The 19,030-nt window shown below is 61.1% G+C and overlaps 1 protein-coding gene across 9 annotated transcripts in view; it reads right to left on the reverse strand.

Annotated features, from left to right (window-relative positions):
- LOC133283423 (transcription factor Gibbin-like) overlaps positions 1-19,030 on the reverse strand; it is a 48,296-nt gene that overhangs the window by 24,813 nt on the left and 4,453 nt on the right. For 2 of the 9 annotated variants that reach the window (XM_061480152.1, XM_061480151.1), the window contains exon 1: positions 16,533-16,881. The exons of 6 other annotated variants lie outside the window; for them this stretch is intronic. In XM_061480152.1, coding sequence (XP_061336136.1) covers positions 16,533-16,722 — 190 coding nt within the window. In that variant the 5' untranslated portion in view covers positions 16,723-16,881. Of the gene's footprint in view, positions 1-6,830; positions 7,090-16,532; positions 16,882-19,030 lie in introns of those variants that run through there. One more of the 9 variants, XM_061480156.1, reaches the window with a different exon arrangement.

Genomic DNA, 19,030 nt, shown 5'->3' on the forward strand with positions numbered 1-19,030 from the left:
CCTCTCTTCGCAAGACCGCTCCTGATCTTATTTTAATTCGTCTCAGACGGTGTTGGAGTGTTATTTTAAGAGAGAGGATATGCACAGACATTGTGTTTTCTGCTTTTTCCTGGCCCTAAGCCAGGCTCTCTGGGCTGTCAGCTACCCACTGTGTTGCAGTCACGTGTGGGAAGAGGCAGCCAGAGCCAGCCTCACAACTCCTGGTAGCAACATGGAAATCAAGTGTGCACTTTTCTTCCCTCTGTATGTGTCTGTATTATTAATAGCGTCTCTCTCTGTGAGTTATCCATAATGTATCTTAATACCTGTCCGTCTGTAAATGATGTATTACGGAGCGTGCACACAATGGCTGCGGCGCTGGGGCGGGGGGAACGCATCGTGACGGTGCTGGTGTCACCCCCGAGGTGTGGGGTGGGGATGGGTGCTGGGATCGCATCGCCCAGAGCAGCTCCGGCTGTGCCATGGCCCAATGGGAGCGTGGGGAGGTCTGTGTGGGGATGCTGTGGGGAGGATGGGGATGGCACCGAGTGATGCGGTGACACAGCGATGTCCCACCCCATGGACACCAGTGGGGTCCTAGAAGCTCAGGCAGGACGCAGCACACTCAAGGGATAGCGAGGTGAGGCTTGCACACGCGTGTGCAAGGTGAGCACGTGCACGTGGGCAGAGGGGAAGGCGCAGGCTGGATGGACACAGCACGGCACAGGTTGGATGGACACAGCATGGTTGTGTTAGCAGCATCCAGCACTCACGTCCCCCTCTCCATGCTGATGGCATCCCCTCTGTGTCCTGAGGACATCAGGGCAGGGATGGGGCCATAAGGACATGGATGGGAGCGGGGAACACCTCAGGACCCCAGTGCCGAGGTAACGCTGAACATCCACAGCACCCGTTACTGACATGCACGAAGTACGTGTGTCCATGCAGGAGCACATGGACACATCACACCCACCCCTGGGCACCATCGAGACACAGCTGTTGTCTGCACTTGCCTGTGCATGGTGCTGCCTGCAATAGCTCTGCCTGCAGCACCCCTGCCTGCAGTACCCCACAGCACTACACACCATGCATATCCCCATACACCATGCACCGCGCATGGGTGCTGCAGCATGCCAGGGCACAGGAGCACCCAAACCCCGCAGGGTGCCCAGCCCTGCACCCCAAGAGTGTGGGTGCCCCATGGCCTGTGCCCAGCCGCCATCCGGGGCCCACCGGGAGCAGGAATCCAGGAAGGCGAACGGGAGCTTGAGGCTTCGCGTTTCTGGATTCTGGTTCCCGTTTCTGCTCCTGGCTGTTTCCATGGAAACTGGCGTCGGACCTGGGAAAATAAGGTTAGGGTTTGCAGAGGAGGCCCTCAACCAGCGCCTGCCCGGCTCTGCGCCCCAGCGGGGCACGCACCAGCACCCAGTCCAGCACCCAGCACCCAGCACCCTTGCTTGGGGCTGGGGTCTGAGCAGCACCGGCACCAGCCAGCATCCTCTGTCCTTCTGTCTGGTGACCCCCGAGCTTGGCCCATGATGGGGTACTTGGGCTGTGCCGCTCCATTCACCCCAGTGAGGGGCACTGCTCACCCCAGGGTGCAGCTGCCGGTGGCACCCACTGCACCCACGGGTTTTCCCAGCATCCCACGCTCCCTATCGGCGTTCCAGGCTCAGCCTCGATGGGAACTCACATCATGCCATGGTGCTCAAGGTACCCCAGCAGCCCCATTGGCACAGGGGACACCCCAAAAACCATCCTCGAGTCTCACAAGGACCCAGCATCCGCAGCAGCATCCCCCTCCCCATCCCTGGCGCAGCATCCCCAATTGCTCCGGGGAAGGTGGGGAGTCGGTGGGGGGAAGAGAACCAGGACACGGCACCTCGGGGGAGCCGTGAGCACTAATGAATGGAGGCTTTTAAGAAGCACTTTGAGTGAGAAGTGCTGGAGTAGGAACTAATTATTCCTCCCGCCTGCGCGCACACCCGTACGCATCTGCGCGCAGACACGTCCCGCTCCTTCCTGCAGCCCCAGCTGCCAAAGCACAGCCAAACCCAGCACCACAGAGCTGCCACCTCTCCCGCTGCAAGGGGCTCTCCAAGGATCCGGTTTTCCACCTGCCCCCCTTTGCACCCCGCTTTGCTGCCATCACCCCCTGTGGTTGGGTGCGGGTGATGCTCGCCCTCTTCCTTGTGCTCAGGTTTGGTGCCTGTCTCATCAAAAAGCCAATGTTTTACAGTGATGGAAGGATGGGTGGTGGGTTCACGAGGGGATGGATGGCACCCAGTGTGGTGGTGAAGCCAGCACGGATCCCCCCTACCAATTGCATGTGTGACCCCAAGTCCCAGCACAGCCCAGCGGGACCAGCGCAGCGAGGGGCTGGATGGAGCCCACCCCAGCTCCCAGCAGCATGCACGCGCAGAGGATGAACCCACTCGCCACACATCACCCCATATCCTCAGCCCCACTCAGGCCCCGCGCTGCCAACCCACAGAACCCAGAGGCTCGAGGCATCACATCCATCCCTCCCATCCTTCTCCGCGCGCCAATGGGCCCCGTGGCCCCGCTGCACCATTTTGCATTCTGGTGCTGGCCGGCCCCGCTGCCCTCCCACTCCCACCCCCACCCTGGGCTGCATTTCAGCTGCTGTTGAAATGTGTCCAGGCTGGATTCATCACAAGAGCCCTCAAGCGGCTGCAAACAAACGGGAAAAAAGAGACAGAAGCAAGCGGGAGCGAGCAGAGGCATCGATCGGTGCTGGGGGGGCCCCGAGCCCCTTTGGCGACGCCAAACCAGCCTCACCTCCACCCCTCTGGAAGCTGGGGATGAAGGGCAGGGATAGAGGGATGGAGAGCACAAGGGCCACCACCCCCTGGTGAAGCCCCCGGTGCGATGCTGTGATGCTGGGCACCGCTTCCCGCTGGAGCCGGGCTCGTACCGCTCCCAAACTTCCCTCTGGTGGTTACTGCAGTTCAGAAAGCAAAGAGGAGGCTCGAGAGCATGAATAGGAAATGGCATGGATTGGATGGGATCACCCGTGGGGATGGGGTCACCCAGTGCTGGGATGGGTGCTTGTTGCTGGGGAAGGACCCAGCGGTGGGGACATGGCGGCACATTACAGCGGCTGTGGGTCTGGATCCAGCCCGGGATGGATGTTAATGGAGCGCTCCGCTGGGAACTGCCACCATAGGTCTGGGTTTTTAAAAGGGGCTGGCTAATTTTTCCCAGCACTAACGATCCCATCTGTGCCTGACACGCTCCAGCTCCGAGCCCAATGCTCCGGCATGGCTCCCACAGCCCATCCGTGCTGATCACATCCCCCTGCCTGGTCCTGATGGCTTGAGGCACGGATACAGCCTGTGCTCCATGCCACCAGTGGGGCTGTGACACTGATACGGTGATGTGCCACAGGAGGGTGGCAGCAATGGTGCCTTCAAACAGCAGTGCCAAGCCCGGTGACGCTGGGTGACAGCAGGACACAACACCCATTGTGATGAGGTGGCGGTGGCAGGGGATGCTGCACAGCCTGGGGACACCAAGGGGTCTCTCTGGGTCACACACATGAGAAGCAGCTCAAAACCCAGTGGTTCTAATAGTGGTTGTCCTCTGCAGGGCACTGCAACCCACTCCCATGGGCAGGCAAGGGGCTAATCCTGCTCCTTTCCATGGCGGAGCATCCTCCCTGCCTGGGATGCACTGGCACCAGCTCTTCCCTGCTCCCAACAAAGACCTGCGGGTGCACACAGCTCTTTGGGGAGAGGGTTTGCAGCATCCTCCCTGCAGGACCCCCCCTCCTCCAGGCTCCTCTCCCTGCAATGTCAACCTGCTGCTCCGCATCCGCCAAGGCTGCCCTTGGAAAAGCTGCCGGCTGCTTTGCCAAGCCCAGGACAAGCTCTTTAGCTCCACTCTGCCAGAACAGATGCCTGGGCGACTGTAATGCTTCCTTAGCAGGGATGTGTGGAAAAACACCCCCCAACCTCCTTTCAGCACTGCAGCACCACCCCACCGACTGCAGCACAGGGACCCCCGAAAGCTCCCGGGGTGAAGCAAGGTGAAGGCTGGGGTGATGCCAGGAGGGGAGGATGAGGAAGCCAAACGTGGCTCTGCTGGGAGCTGGGGAGGAGAGAGCGACCCCGCTGCAAGGACAAGTGGGAAGCGCAGGCTCTGCTCACCACCGGTGTCCTTGCAGCCGCTCGCTGCTCCGTGTGGATGCTCCCCACTAAACCAATGCTCCCGTTCTCATGGCAATGCCCTCTGCGTGCTGCAGGGAAGGTCCTGATGCCAAAAGCTCCCCAAATCCCCCTCAAAGCCGCCCAGCTCCAGGGACAGGAGCTCCCAGCCCTGCACCAGCCATTGCGCTGCGCGGAGGAGGCCGGCAGCGTTTCCACACAGATATTTTCTTCCATTGGCTGCAGTTTGGGGCTGCCAAAAGCCAAAACAAGAATGGAAACATCCCATTTTTTTGGCAAAAAATCAGCACAGGGTGGGTTTTTTCTTTGGTTTTGGTTTTTTTACTTCTTTTTTTTTCTCTTTTTTTCCTTGTCTTTGGTTAGGAACGGAAATTCCCTGCCATGAAAACATGATGAAACCCCAAACCAAAACAGAGCTCGCACTGAAACCTCTGCCCCATTCCCTTGGGATGCCATGTGGGTGCTGGTTCTGGGGCCCACACGGCTCCAGGACACAGAACCTGGACCCCAGTACTGGTGATGGCCACATGTGAGGCGAGGGGACATCATGCTTTGGGATCCCTGTGGCAAGCTGCTGTGATTCCCACATTGGGATACGTAATTTCTCAGCCATGCTCAACAACAGGACACAGGAGCCAGCATCAGGCCTGGCAAGGCACTGGTTTGCCCATGGGAAAGCCGGTTCCTATGCATGGGGCCAGGCTCATGGAGCTGGAGGCAGTGTTTGCTCACAGTGTTCCCAGGAAGGTGCCGCTTTCTGGCTGCTCCCTGTGGATCCCAGGCACCTCTGGGCTCCTTTGCAAGAGCAGCCGCTGGGAATGGCCTCATCCAGCCCATCCCAGGCAGCTCGGATCCATGCGAGCCCCAGGGCTCACCCTGCAGCACCCCCGTTGTTCCCTATCTCTGGCCCTGCTTTCCACCAGATGTTGGGTCTGGAGGATGAAACGGCTCTTCCCAGCCCAGCTCCCATTCCGGAGGCTGGATCCGGCCACGCAGGCTGAATAAGGCTCTGCCTTTGTCCAGCTCCCCCCGCTGTGCTTCCCCTTATCTAGCCCAGCCGCCTTGCCAAGAGCAGGCAGGAGGACAAGCTGGCGAGGGAGAGGCCCTTCTCCTCCACCTCCAAACCCCTCAGAGCCGCTGGCAACCCTCACAAAACACCCCCAGCACCACGGCTGCTCCCCAAAACAGGGGACCCCCCCTTATTGTGCTGCACGCCAAACCACATCTGGGCACAGCAGCATCCCTTCTGCATCCCCATCCCAGGGGGGGTCTCAGCATCCCCGAGGCGGTCCAAGCATCCCCGTGGGGGTCTCAGCATCGCTTGGGGGGGGCACAGACAAGGCAGGGGCTGGGCGAGGCAGGGCTCTGGGGGCAGCACAGAGCAGGGCTATCTGTCTGCAGAGCTCTGCGCACCACAATTAACCTCGAGAGAGCAGGCACGGCTCCTGCCAAGAACCACATTAGGTGTGTGGCAGCGTCTAGACATGCAAGAGACCAGAGGCCTTCATCTGGAGGAAGGCGGCTCCAGCCACATCCCTTCCCCCTTCTCCTGTCTACCCCCCCAGGGGCACCCTTGCAGCTCCAGAGGGGATGCAGGGATGGGAGTGTGGGGTTGAGCTCAGCCCTGCATCCCTTAATGGGTCAAAATACCTCCGTGATGGGCTTTTACATCAGGGCTCTGCTGTTTGCTGTGGCAAGCACTGCATCCCTATGGATGCCAGACCCACAGCTCCCCAGCCAGCAATGGAAAGAGGAGGAGGAAGGTGGCTGCAGGCCGTACCTGAGCCATCTCCCAGCCAGGACAGGCACCAGCATCCCAGCAGACCCTATGGAGCTGGGGATGGAGCTGGGATGAGCCCTGCCTCACCACCTCTCAATCCTCATCTCAGGGAGCAGGTACCACAGCATCAGGAAGGTCTGTGCAGGGCACTGCACGCACTGGGCACCCTCCCCACTGAGGCACCCATGCCACCCCCTTGCTCTCGCCTCCCATGCACAGCCACCCCAGACGGCTGCAGGATGCTCGGGAGGAGAGATTTTTCCGATGTTAATTAATTAAAATAAACAGCAAATTAAATACAGCAAAATTAAAATAGCTCCGGAAATTAATTTTCAACAAAACCCACCTGGAAAGCCTGGATATTTAAAGAATTAATGGAGCCCTCTGAGACCATAAAGAACCGACGAGCTCCCGGCATCCACCAGCCCCCTCGAAGCCCGCTCGGGGACCTGGGAAGCTAGGATAGGACCCCTGACAGGGGGCTGTCCCCAAGCCCTGCTCCCTCTGCACACGCTGCCTGCGTGGCCCTGCTTGCAGCCACCTTGCCTCGGTGCACGCTGCCACAACAGCCACAGGGATGGAGGGATGCAGGGGAAGGATGCAGGGATGCTCAACTGCGGTCCCTCCTGGCACAGCACAGGGCTGCCAGCACCCTGCCTGGTGATGCTGCAGGGACACCAGGCTTCCCCCTGTGCCTGGGCAAACCAGGGTCCCTGGGTTAGGGTTAGGATGTCCCTGTCACCCTCCTGGCCAAAAGCAGAGGGAAACCCCAACTTCCCAAAGCTGCCTGCCGGCTCCTGGGTGCTCCAGGCTCCCCACACATAATCCCCGCCCAGCCAAGGCGGGATTACCATGCTGCCCAGCCGGGCAAAGCTCCTTACCAAGCACAACACGCAGATCCGCGGGGTCCCCAGGGGCCCGGTGTGGTGTGGGCAGGGCATGGATGGGCTCAGGTACCCGGGAGCATCCCTGTGCCCGGTGAGGCTCCGGCCTGAGGCCAGGCACAACTCGTTGCCCCAGCTGGGGAGCACCAAAGCGAGCACGGCGGGAAGTCCCGTCTGGCACCAGCTTCCTCCCCCTGCGTGCGCACAGGCACAGCCACAGCCACCCGTGAGCGAGAAAAGGCTCCGGAAGGAAGCACAGAGAGCGAGAAAAAGCTGCAGGTGGGGAGCAGGAGGGGCCACGTCCATCCCCTCCCTGCTGTGGGGCGCAGTGGGGCACCCGCGGCTCCCCGCTTGCCTGTGCTGCCTATGGGGAAACTGAGGCAGGGCTCCGTGCGCGTCCCACACCCCGATGGGGAGGGAAACGCTTCCCTCCACCAGGGCCGGGATGACACCAGCTCCCGGCCTCCTCCTGCTCCACCCTGTTCCTGCAGGAACCCAGGAGCCCCGGCTCCGGGCAGGCAGCCAGCGCTTCCCTCCTGCCTGCACCTCCTGCCTGCGCCTGCTGCCTGCGCCGCTCTGCCCTCAGCACCCACCATGGCGTGTCAGGGCGACCTTGGCGCGGTGCCGCAGCCCTTCAGTGCCAATGGGGCGATGCAGGGGGTGGGCAGAGGGGATTCCCCCCCCCTTCATTAACCCTTTGGGTGTTGTTGCTGTCGCGGGGCTCGGAGGGTGCCTGCGGTGCCAAGCCGGGGGCTCTGGGTGCCCGGGCTCCTCCGCACACAGATGGCTGTTTCGACTCAGTCGAGCGCTTGACCTAAATCTCCTCCTGATCCACGGGAGCTGCAGTCCCTCAGCAGCACAGCTCAAGGCGAGGAGGAGGAGGAGGATGAAGGAAAGGGGGGGGGGGGGGGGGAGGACCATGGCCAGCTGAGGGTGGTGGAAGGAGAAGGAAGGAAGGAAGAAGAATGGGGAGGGGAAGAGAATACATCTCCCACGCTTCAACCTCCATCACCCGCGTGTGCGGCACCCACCGGGGCTGGGGCGCGACGCCCCATAGAACCACTTCCTCGGAGAGGGGCCCCAGCGGAGGAAGCTCCAACGGCTCGAGAAAGTTTCGGCTGTGACTCAACCGCCGGCTTTGGGGTGCCCGAGCCCCGGAGCAGGGGGTGGGTTTGGAGGGGTCGGGGTCGGGGGTACGCTTGCTGCTGGGCTCTCCAGACAAGGGCTGTCTGCGAGGCATCGCGCTCCACCCCCAGTGTCGGAGCAGCCCAAACCGGCTTCCCAGCGACAGCAGAAAGCTTTTAAAATCCCCTACGCGCGGCATGAGTCACTCCAGAGCCAGTGCCCAAAACAAGCTCCGACACGGAGAGGAATGGCGAGAGCCGAGATGCTGGGGGCGGGCAGGAGGGGCTGGGGAGGGCCGGGGAAAGGGGGGAAAAGGGGGAGACAGAAGGGAGGGAGAGCAAAGAGAAGAGGCAGAAATAACAGCATCTGAAACTCTGCCTGCTGGAGGCTAATTGGTTCCGGCACAGCCTGGTTTGTTTGGCAATGTTTCCTCTAATCCTTCAGGCTCCCAGCTCCCAGCCCCAGGGACATGGGGACATCTCGTCACCCACAGTGCCTCTGCGGCATTCCCGGCTCGGCTTTCCCCCCACCTCCCCTCAAATCCCGGGATGCAGAGGCGTGATGTGCCGGGACCCATGGGGATGCACCCCGCCACGATGATGGTGCCCCTTATGTGGCACCGGGTGAGAGGATGCTCGGAGGACGGGCAGGCAATAGAGTGGGAGAAGGAAGGGATGGGAAAGGACGGGAAGGGAGGGGAAAGGAAGGGCCCCCCAGCCCAGCATGGCTGAGGCAGAGCACTAGCCAAGAGTCAGCAGCTTTGTTCCAGGTGCCGGCTCCCTTTTTTTCATTAGGCTAATGGGATGCGGATGCATTATTCCATTCCACATGCTGCTAATGAACCACTCAGGCCAGTGCATTTGCATTAATGTGCAAAGCACTGGAGGAGGGTGGAGTGGCTGCATCTGGCCAAGGCTGACCTTCCCCACGCCGCCCAGCCTCCCTGGTGTGCTCCCAGCGCTCCAATGGAACCTTCATCTCCCTGGGATGGCCGGAGGCGCATTCCAGGACACCCTGGGCAAACCCCATCCCGGCCTTCCCAAGCTCACTGTGTTGCCCTATTGCCTGCACCGTTCCCCCCAGATAATTCCAGCTCCCCATGAGCAGAGGCGACCACAGCATCCCACTGCTCCCGAAACATCCATCCCTCCACACGCTGCATGGAGACGTCCCTCGGCTCATCCTCCCCTTCCCAGTTATCTTCACTGGGACCTCCCCAAAGCACCCCAAAGCATCCAAAGCCGTCAGGGGTGGGCATCCCCCATGGTGCTGGCAAGCAGAGCTGGGCACCATCGGAGCCCTGGGGTTGTTTGTTCCGGCTCCATCCCTGGAGAGGTTTGGAAGGCGAGTGACCCACGAACTGGAATGTGCAAAGCCTCCAGCAAGCAGAGCCAGCTGCCTGCGCAAGGGGGGCGGCGAGGGGAGAGCAGCCAGCCCCATGGCACCGCACGCCTCCGTGCACAGGGATGCATCCCTGACATGCTCTCCCAGCCACTTGAGAGAAGAGAGGGTCACCCTCTTGTGTCCCCATCACAACAGGTCCCCAAACCCCCCAGTCCCCCTCCCCAGCTCCCTCCCAGCAAGCACAGTGCTCTGTCTAAGGCCAGGCTGGACAGGGCTTGGAGCAGCCTGGTCTAGTGGTCTAATGGATGAGCTTTAGGGTCCCTTCCAACCCAGAACATTCCGTGATTCCATGATGCTTCACCCCTCGCCCTGTAAGACGTGAACCCCGGGGTGGCCAAAGGACCTTTGCTTTGGCCGATGCCTCCCACCCTAGGTGCTAGGAGGGCTCCCAATGGATGGCAGCAAGGATGGGCATGGCCATGGAGGCCACGGTGGGGTCTGCGGCAGCTCCATGCCCGGAGCACGCGGGTGTCTGGGTCTGTCACAGCCTGGTGAGCAAGTTAATCTCAGACTCCCTGACACGTGGAATAAAACCGCGATCCCGTAATGGAATTCATTCATCTTCCCGTCCAGGCGGAGAACAAGCCCCTGCCACCCACTGGGGCAGGGCACCCATCCTCCTCCCTGCAATGGGACCATGGGAGCGGCGTTCCCGTCAGCTTCCTCCTGCAACAGCAACATGTCCCCTTCCCAGGGGCCACATCCCTTGGGGTCACCAGTGTGGGTTGAACCCCCCCCCCCCCGAGGGTGATCCGTGGTGCATGGCAGCCACAGTGCTCACAAGGGGTGAAAGGGAAACTGAGGCAGGCTGTGGCACTGGGGGAGAGGGTGGTCCTTGGTGGCATGAAGAGCCATGGGGGAAGTGTCCCTCTGTCCCTGTGGTTCCTTCCCCACTTCCTTAGCTGGTCCCACAGACAGGGGATGGCACCTATGGAGGAGCCCAGCACATTCCCAAGGAGCAGCTCTAGGCCCCAGCGATGGAGAAAAGCCCTGAGCAGGTCAGGAGGCTCTGGGGCTGCCTCAGTTTCCCTTCAGCACCCAGGGCAAGGCTGCCCCCAGGCAGCCAAGCGGGAAAAGGAGGAGAAGGAGGAGGAGGAGGAGGAGGAGGAGAAGGGCTGCTCCTTCCCGGGCACACAAAGCCCCTTTCATCGGGGCTCAGTTTGGATTTCCTCCGCCAGCCCAGCACCTCGCTGCCTTCTGCCCTGCCAGAAACGCTGCGGTCGGGGCCAGGGGCTGGCGTTCGGATACCATGGAGGGACACAGGGACCTTGGGGTGGCTTCATCCCCTACCGCAGCCCTCACCCCGACTGTCTCCTGTCAGCTTTTAATGAGACCCCGAATAACAGTGGCCTTGCAGGGAAAAGGGAGCTTTGTTGCTCAGGAGCTCATCTGCTCCCGCTGCTCCTTCCCCACTTTAAACCCTAATCCTCAGCTGGGGACACTGCAATCAGCCACCGCGGAGTGGGCCCCTTGTCACAGAGGATTAGGGCTCCTACAGCCCCACTGTGGGTCCATGGCTCTGTATGGGATGGGCTGCCCCCCACTCCAGCCTCCGAAATAGGGGGACAAGCCTAAGGACCCTCCCCAGCCCATCTCTGCCAGGGTCCCCACATCCCTGAACTGCATCTGTACCACTGGGTTACTTTTGGGGTGCAGAAGAGCCACAGACCCTCGAATGACCCCCTCCAGAGCACCCTCATACAGACAGACCCAAAGGGGGTTTCCAGGGGTTGGGTGGCTTTGTATGATGGGGCTACAGGGACAACAGTGAGGCTGGGGGGACCAACATGAGCATCACCCAACCCATGTCCCCATGCCCAGCCTGAGCCCCCAGGAGGGGAAACAGAGGTACATGGCCCCCATAGCACATAGCCCACAGCCGCCCTGCACCGAGGAGATGGGGACAAGGCACGTCCTGCACACCGGGCAGGATGGTGACAGCCCTGAGCCCTGTGCCCAGGTACGATGCTGTGCTGCAGAGATGCAATGAGGGCTCCGAGCTCCCAGACAGCCCAGCATCCATGGGCCCACTCAATCCCTTAAAGCCTCCGAAAGCATCGCTCCCAGGTGCCTGCTCGCCAGCCAGCCTCTCCCCAAGGCTGGGAATGGAGCAGGGAGCACGGGCGCTCATTAGCAGCCCTTCATTAGGAGCCCTTGGGGAGGAGGAAGGGACCCGGGGCACCTGCACCTCTGGTTAATGAGCTATGGTACCATGGAGCGCTGGAGGGGACATTGGGCACGCTGCGAGGGCTGACCCCCACCCAAACCCCAGTGAGGCCAGGGGATGAGGGGATCTGAGTCACCCCCCACATGCCTGAACCCATGGGTGCTGCATGGACTCAGAAACCCCTGGGTCCTCAGAGATGGGATCTTCCAGGAAACGCAGACATCCTGCCCCCAAAGCCACCCATCGCTCCCAGTCTGACCATTAACCCTCCCGCAGCACCTAACGGGGACGCAACCATCCTAACCCACTGCATCCTATCCCGCCGCAGCACCCAGCCCCACACAGGGTCCCCGCACCCTCCCACCGCCCCACATGGGGCTCTCCCTCGTTAATGTTTACTCGGGTTCGTTAGCGCCAGCTCATTGCCATGGCAACCATGCAAGCTGTGCACTGCCACCAGCGCCACCAGCGCCACGAGGATGTCCCCGCGTGTGGGGTCACTGCAGGCACCCCAGCAGCACCAGCACCGCACGGACAGCACATGGGCGGCAATGGGGTGCAGGGGTTCGCCTCCAAGGGGTGGCTTTGGTGACAGCACCCGGTGCTGTGCCAGGGCTGCAGGCGTGCGCGGCGCTGCCAACGCGCCTCGGGGCTGCATTATTTATACACCAGAGGAGCAGAGGGCTCGGCTGCAGCTGCAGTGTCCTCATGAGCCGCCCTGCCCCGTGTCACGCAGCCACTGAGCAAGGGGGCACCGCAGCCCCACAGCCTCGACCGTGGCGATGAGGATGCTTGTGGGGCTGGGAGATGGCACCATGTCGGGCACAGCATGGGTTGTGGGGCCCTGATGCCACCCTGGTGCCTCCTTGGTCGTGGCATGCGGGTGGTGCAGCACGTGGGGACGTCCAGCACAACACCCCAGCCTGCCTCCTGCCATCAGCCCTTTGCAGATGGGTTTGGGTGATGGCAGCAATGGGCTGCCCATAGCCAACACCCACCCCGTATGACGCACAGCACAGCCCTGCTGTACCCAGCACCATCAGCAATAGCAGGATGAACCCGGGCTGTACCCAGCACTGTCACCAACAGCAAGATGAACCCTGGCTGTACCAAGAGCAGGATGAACCCAGGCTGTACCCAGCACCATCACCAAGAGCAGGATGAACTCTGGCTGTACCAAGAGCAGGGTGAACCCTGGCTGTACCCAGCATCATGACCAGGAGCAGGATGAACCCAGGCTGTACCCAGCACCATCACCAGAAGCAGGATGAACTCTGGCTGTACCAAGAGCAGGGTGAACCCGGGCTGTACCCAGCAGCATCATCAAGAGCAGGATGAATTCTGGCTGTACCCAGCACCTTCACCAGGAGCAGGATGAACCCGGGCTGTACCCAGCAGCATCATCAAGAGCAGGATGAACCCGGGCTGTACCCAGCACCTTCACCAGGAGCAGGATGAACCCGGGCTGTACCCAGCACCGTCACCAGGAGCAGGATGAACCCGGGCTGTACCCAGCACCTTCACCAGGAGCAGGATGAACCCGGGCTGTACCCAGCACCTTCACCAGGAGCAGGATGAGCCCGGGCTGTACCCAGCACCATCACCAGGAGCAGGATGAGCCCGGGCTGTACCCAGCACCATCACCAGGAGCAGGATGAGCCCGGGCTGTACCCAGCACCATCACCAGGAGCAGGATGAACCCGGGCTGCACCCAGCACCATTACCAGAAGCAGGATGAATCCCGACTGTACCCAGCACCTTCACCAGGAGCAGGATGAGCCCGGGCTGTACCCAGCACCATCACCAGGAGCAGGATGAACCCGGGCTGCACCCAGCACCATTACCAGAAGCAGGATGAATCCCGACTGTACCCAGCACCATCACCAGGAGCAGGATGAACCCGGGCTGCACCCAGCACCATTACCAGAAGCAGGATGAATCCCGACTGTACCCAGCACCATCACCAGGAGCAGGATGAACCCGTCCTTCCCTTTCCTACAGCAAACAGGTTTTCCTTCAGCTTCGCAGGATCCTCCCACCTCCTTCCCCGCCCCCGGGCCGGGATTTGGGGGTAAAAGAGCTGACTTGGGGCTTTCCATTGTTCCTGATGAGTTTCCCGGTGGCACCGGAGCAGGGGGCCCGGCCCCGCAGCCCCCCGCAGCGCCCCCCGCGCTCCCCGGTGCTCGGTGCGGCTGCAGGCGGATTAATTCTGCATGACTGCCCGTCCCCGCGGGGGGACCGGACCCTCCGGCCCTGCAGCGCTCTTTACACATTCCTCCAGCCCAACTTAATTCCCTCTTCCTGCAGAGCTCGCGCATCTGCTGCAGTCAGGCAAGGAGGGGAAGGAGATGGGAGGGAGGGAGGGAGGGAGGGAAGGGGGGGACACCGGCATCCAGCACCGCTCCGGCGCCGCACAGGTTATGGTGGTTGTCACCTAAAGCATCCAGCGCGGTCCCAAGGGTTGCGTTGGAGACAGGGGAAACTGAGTCCCACCCTGATGTGTTGTCACCCCCCCAGATACCAAGAGGTTGACTGAAAAACAGGGTTTTCAAACACTTCTGGGCTCTGCCTCTCCAAAGGGGGTTTGTTCCAACCCTGCTCTCAGCCTCCACAGCCCCAAAGGACAGATCCCCATGGCTGAGCATCATCCACCCCCAGTCCAGGATCCCTGGTTTTGGGATGGCTCCTGGAAACCCAGCTACTGCTTGAACAACAGCCGCATGGCCCTGAGCGCATCCTGCACTCAGAAGCCCCCTCCATCCCCTCACCATGGGGGGGGGGCCGCACACACACCACCCCAGCACTGTTGGAGCCCCAGCCCATGTGAGCCCCCAAACACCATCAGGGCCAAGCCAGGGGTGCTCCCTCCCTAAACCCTGCCCCACACTTATCCACCGCCATCACGCTGCGGGCAGAGCTGACCTATGGGGAGATGCAGCCACCACATCCCTGCTGCACCCAGCATCCCGCACCCAGCACCCCAAGGTGTCAGCAGCATCCAGCCCCAGGAGAACCATCCCTTCTTGCCTACAAGTTGCCCGGCTCCATAGGCAGGCAGGCGGGAGGCAGGCGAGGAGCCCAGCTGCCGGCGGAGCTGCGGATAACATGCATTTAAATCACTTATATCTTTACTTTCTCCTGCGCTGGCTGAGAGATGGGCTTTTTTCCTGCATGCGTAATTAGGGGGTGGAACAGATGGTGGAGGGTTCGTTTAAAGTAATGCATCCATTAAAATAACCTTCGCTGTCGGGGACTGCGCTCCGAGAGGGGCCTGTTTCACTGGGGGCGGTGGGGAAGGAAAAGGGGGGAGCTTTGTTCTGCAAGGAAAAGGGGGTCCCACTCTGGGGGACCCGGAGTGCACGCTCACTTTGGGATGCATCATTCCAGCTCCTGGGATGAAGGGGAGGGAAGCTGGGTTGGATGCACAGACCTGTATTGCCATGCGCAAGAGCCGGGGATAAAGTGGGACCAAAGTGGGGGCAAAGCGGGGTTGAGGCAGGCCTCGCCAGGGCTCAGTTTCCATAGCAATGTGATGGCAGTGAGATGGTGGGGATGCAAAGCCCTGGATGGGGATGATGCCACGGGGTGGGCATGGTCCCCACAGTCCCCAGATAGCCTGGATACCCCATTGGAGCTGCTGCCCACGTCCATTTCTGTCCCCTACCCACCCCAGACCCCCAGAGCAGGCTATGAAGGACATTCCCCCTTGCCACACTGCACCAGCAGCCTCTCCTGTTTCAAACCCTGGGTTCCCAGTGGAGGCAGGAGGGCTTTGTTCAGGCACCGGAGCAGCGGAGGCCAGAGAAAGCAGGAGTGCCCTGCCAGCTCTTGTGTTTCACTCCCAAGGAATGCCGGGGAGGGGAGGGGAACGCTATTCCCCCCCCTTTCCCCTGTTCCAACAACGGGCACCCAGCCCGGCTGCAGGGTGCTGAGGCTGGGAGGAAGAGGAGGGAAGGGCGCAGGGATGAAGGATGGGGAAGGCGGGATGCAGGCGTCGCGTGGGTGCTGTGGTACCACCACGTGTGGCTGGTGGGCTGGGGGTGGTGGGGGGACAACACGCGATGACACCCCCCAGGTGGCACCGAGCAGAGGAAACCGTTCCAAGCAGGAACTGAGGCTTGGAGGGGTGAAGCTCCCCTGGTACCCCCTAAACCTGGGGTGCTCCAGAGAGGGAGAGCAGCAGCGCACCCAGAGCCACCCATGCGTGCTCTGACGCCGAGCGTGCACTTGCTAAGGTGCTTCTGCTGCCTTCAGGGCATCGCTGCTGCGTTGGAAGCACCGGGGAGGTGGGAACCGGGGGGATGGGAGCGCATGCCAGGGCTGCACTGGGGGGGTCGGGCTGTTTCCCAGCCCCCAGCAGCAGCACAGGGAGCTCGGGGAGGGCTGGGACAAGCCCAGCATCACCCCAAGCCACGCAAAGGCCGGTCCTTGCCTCGCCGCCCCCTCCCCAGCCACAGCCCCCGCATCCCGTGGGGCTGCGCATCTCCCCCTGCACGCCTCGCTGGTCCCACACATTCCCTCCTGTCAGCACCAAGGGGTGTCCCCAGGCACTGGGGGCAGCGGGACGGGGTCACTGCTCATTGCCAACACCTCCATGTGCGATGCTGGGGGCAGAAAGAGAGATGCTGATGGAAGCCACGAGGAAAGGGACTGAGTGAGGGGACATGGGATGGGAGATGCCAACAGCCAAGAGGGGCTCACAGCAGGACTGGGGTCACAGGGTGACATCCCCACACCCCAACCAACTCCCCCGTCTCATCCCTCTCCTCTCCCAGCTCACCTGCCATCACCTCCCCATCCCCACCAAGCCCGTCCTTTAGGTGAGCCTCAGCACCGCCAGCTCTTCCCACTCCCCAGCCAACCATCCGCTGGGAAAACCGGTCCCCAAATCCCTTCCCCGCACCCGCGCCAGCTCTGTGGGTCCGGGGGGGGGGGCTCGCCAAGAACAATAGCTCCTTGTTGCAGCCCGGCTCCCCTCCCTGGGCAGTGCTGGCCACTCTCACCTCTAGGTCTGTCTCGCTGTTTCCCAGCTCCCTCCTGACAAATCCCCGTTCCCGAGCGCTTCTCCTCCCCGTGGGTCCATATTAAGCTACATTCTCCTTTCAGCTGGGTGGAAAACAGCAGTAATAACCATGTGGAGAGAGCCGTGCCCCCCACCTCCACTTCCCTCCCACTTTGGGGTTCAAATTTCATCTCAGCAAAAAAGCTTCCCCCGCCTCCAATTTCTTCCCCCAAACCCAGGCGCTGTCGTCTCGTCTGATCTCGGCAGGGGCCGTGTGGATGCTCAGCTCCTCCTGGTTCAGGATCTGCTGCCAATCTGGACCTCGCAAACTGGTTCTCACACAGCTCCCGCCCAGCGCCTCCCTCCCAGCCCTCATTGTCCCTCCTCAGGCACCCAGCCCCATTTGCTCCCTGCCACCCTGCTCCTGTCACCCTCCTCCCCAGGTGCACCCACTCATGTCACCCTACTCATGCCACCCTGCTCCCCGCCATCCTGCTCCCCATGCCACCCATTCAGCGACGCACTGAGGACCACGTTCCCCTCCTGCCACTGCTTCTGCTCATCCACATCCATCCCAAACCCAGCCACCGACTTAGCCAGGCAGGATTCATTCCTGGGGGCCCATGGGGAGGGCCTCGTCGCCTCCAGCCCAGCAGCCTCCCTCTCTCCCACAGCCGAGCAGCTCATCCCCCTCGCCCAAGGCGCTCCATCCTCCTCCAGACATTTCAGGCCCAGGTTTGGTGAGGAATGCTCAGGCGCTGAGCCCGAGCCCATGCGCTGAAGTCAGCAGGAGGCGAAGAGCAAAGACCGTGCGTGGGGCTCGGGGCCCCGGGGGCGGCGGCACGGGGATGGGATGGGGATGGGGATGGGATGGAGATGGGATGCGGCTCCCGCCGCCTGGAGCTTGTTTAGCGCTGGGAAGGGCAGAGGTTGGAGCTGGCGGATGCCAGAACCGCTCTGCTCTCCCTCCGAGAGGATCAATACCACATTGAGCCACTTCCCCCGTCCCCCTGCATAGAGCCAGGCCTGAATCAACAGCACTAGGCAAGAAGTGGGATTTGGCATCCACAGCAGGTACCCAGGGCTGCCTGTCCCTGTCCCCTTCACCATGGCCTGCTGCCATGCACACCAAATCTGGTGCACACCAAAACCTGTGCACACCATATGCTGTGCACACCAAACCCTGCTTGTGCACACCAAAACCTACTCATGCACACCAAAACCTGTGCACACCAAACCCTGCTTGTGAACACCAAAACCGACTCATGCACACCAAAACCTGTGCACAACAAACCCTGCTCATGTGCACCAAAACCTGTGCACACCAAACCCTGCTTGTGAACACCAAAACCGACTCATGCACACCAAAACCCGTGCACACCAAACCCTGCTAATGCACACCAAAACCTGTGCACACCAAACCCTGCTTGTGAACACCAAAACCGACTCATGCACACCAAAACCTGTGCACACCAAACCCTGCCCATGCACACCAAAACCTGTGCACACTGAACCTTGTACGCACCAAATCCTGTGCACACCAAACCCTGTGCACACCAAACCAAGTGCACACCAAACCCTGTGCACACCAAACCCTGCGCACACCAAACCCAGGGCACACCAAACCCTGTGCACACCAAATCCAGTGCACACCAAAGCCTGTGCACAGCAAATCCTGTGAGCACAAACCCTGTGCACACCAAATCCTGCGCACAACAAACCCTGCTCATGCACACCAAACCCTATGCACACACAACGCTGTGCACACCAAACCCTGTGCACACCAAACCCTGTGCACACCAAACCCTGTGCACACAGAACCCTGTGCACACCAAACCCAGTGCACACCGAACCCTGTGCACACCAAACCCTGTACACACCAAACCTTATGCACACCAAACCCTGTGCAAATCAAACCCTGCGCACACCAAATCATGTCTGTGCACACCAAACCCTGTGCACACCAAACCCTTTGCACAGCAAACCCAGTGCAAACCAAACCCTGCACACACCAAACCCTGTGCACACCAAAAACTGTGCACACCAAACCCAGTGCACACCAAACCCAGTGCACACCAAACCCTGCGCACATCAAACCCAGTGCACACCAAACCCTGTGCACACCAAACCCAGTGCGCACCAAACCCTGCGCACATCAAACCCAGTGCGCACCAAACCCTGCGCACACCAAATCGTGTCTGTGCACACCAAATCATGACTGTGCACACCAAACCCAGTGCTCACCAAACCCTGTGCACACCAAATCATGTCTGTGCACACCAAACCCAGTGCACACCAAATCCAGTGCACACCAAACCCAGTGCATACCAAACCCTGTGCACACCCAACCCTGTGCACACCAAATCGTGTCTGTGCACACCAAATCATGACTGTGCACACCAAACCCAGTGCTCACCAAACCCTGTGCACACCAAATCATGTCTGTGCACACCAAACCCAGTGCACACCAAATCCAGTGCACACCAAACCCAGTGCATA

Source organism: Pezoporus flaviventris, unplaced genomic scaffold (assembly GCF_033815535.1).
Source record: "Pezoporus flaviventris isolate CSIRO_AGI_PZ_B2104156 unplaced genomic scaffold, CSIRO_AGI_Pfla_v1 ptg000176l, whole genome shotgun sequence".
In the NCBI taxonomy this organism is placed as follows: domain Eukaryota; kingdom Metazoa; phylum Chordata; class Aves; order Psittaciformes; family Psittacidae; genus Pezoporus; species Pezoporus flaviventris.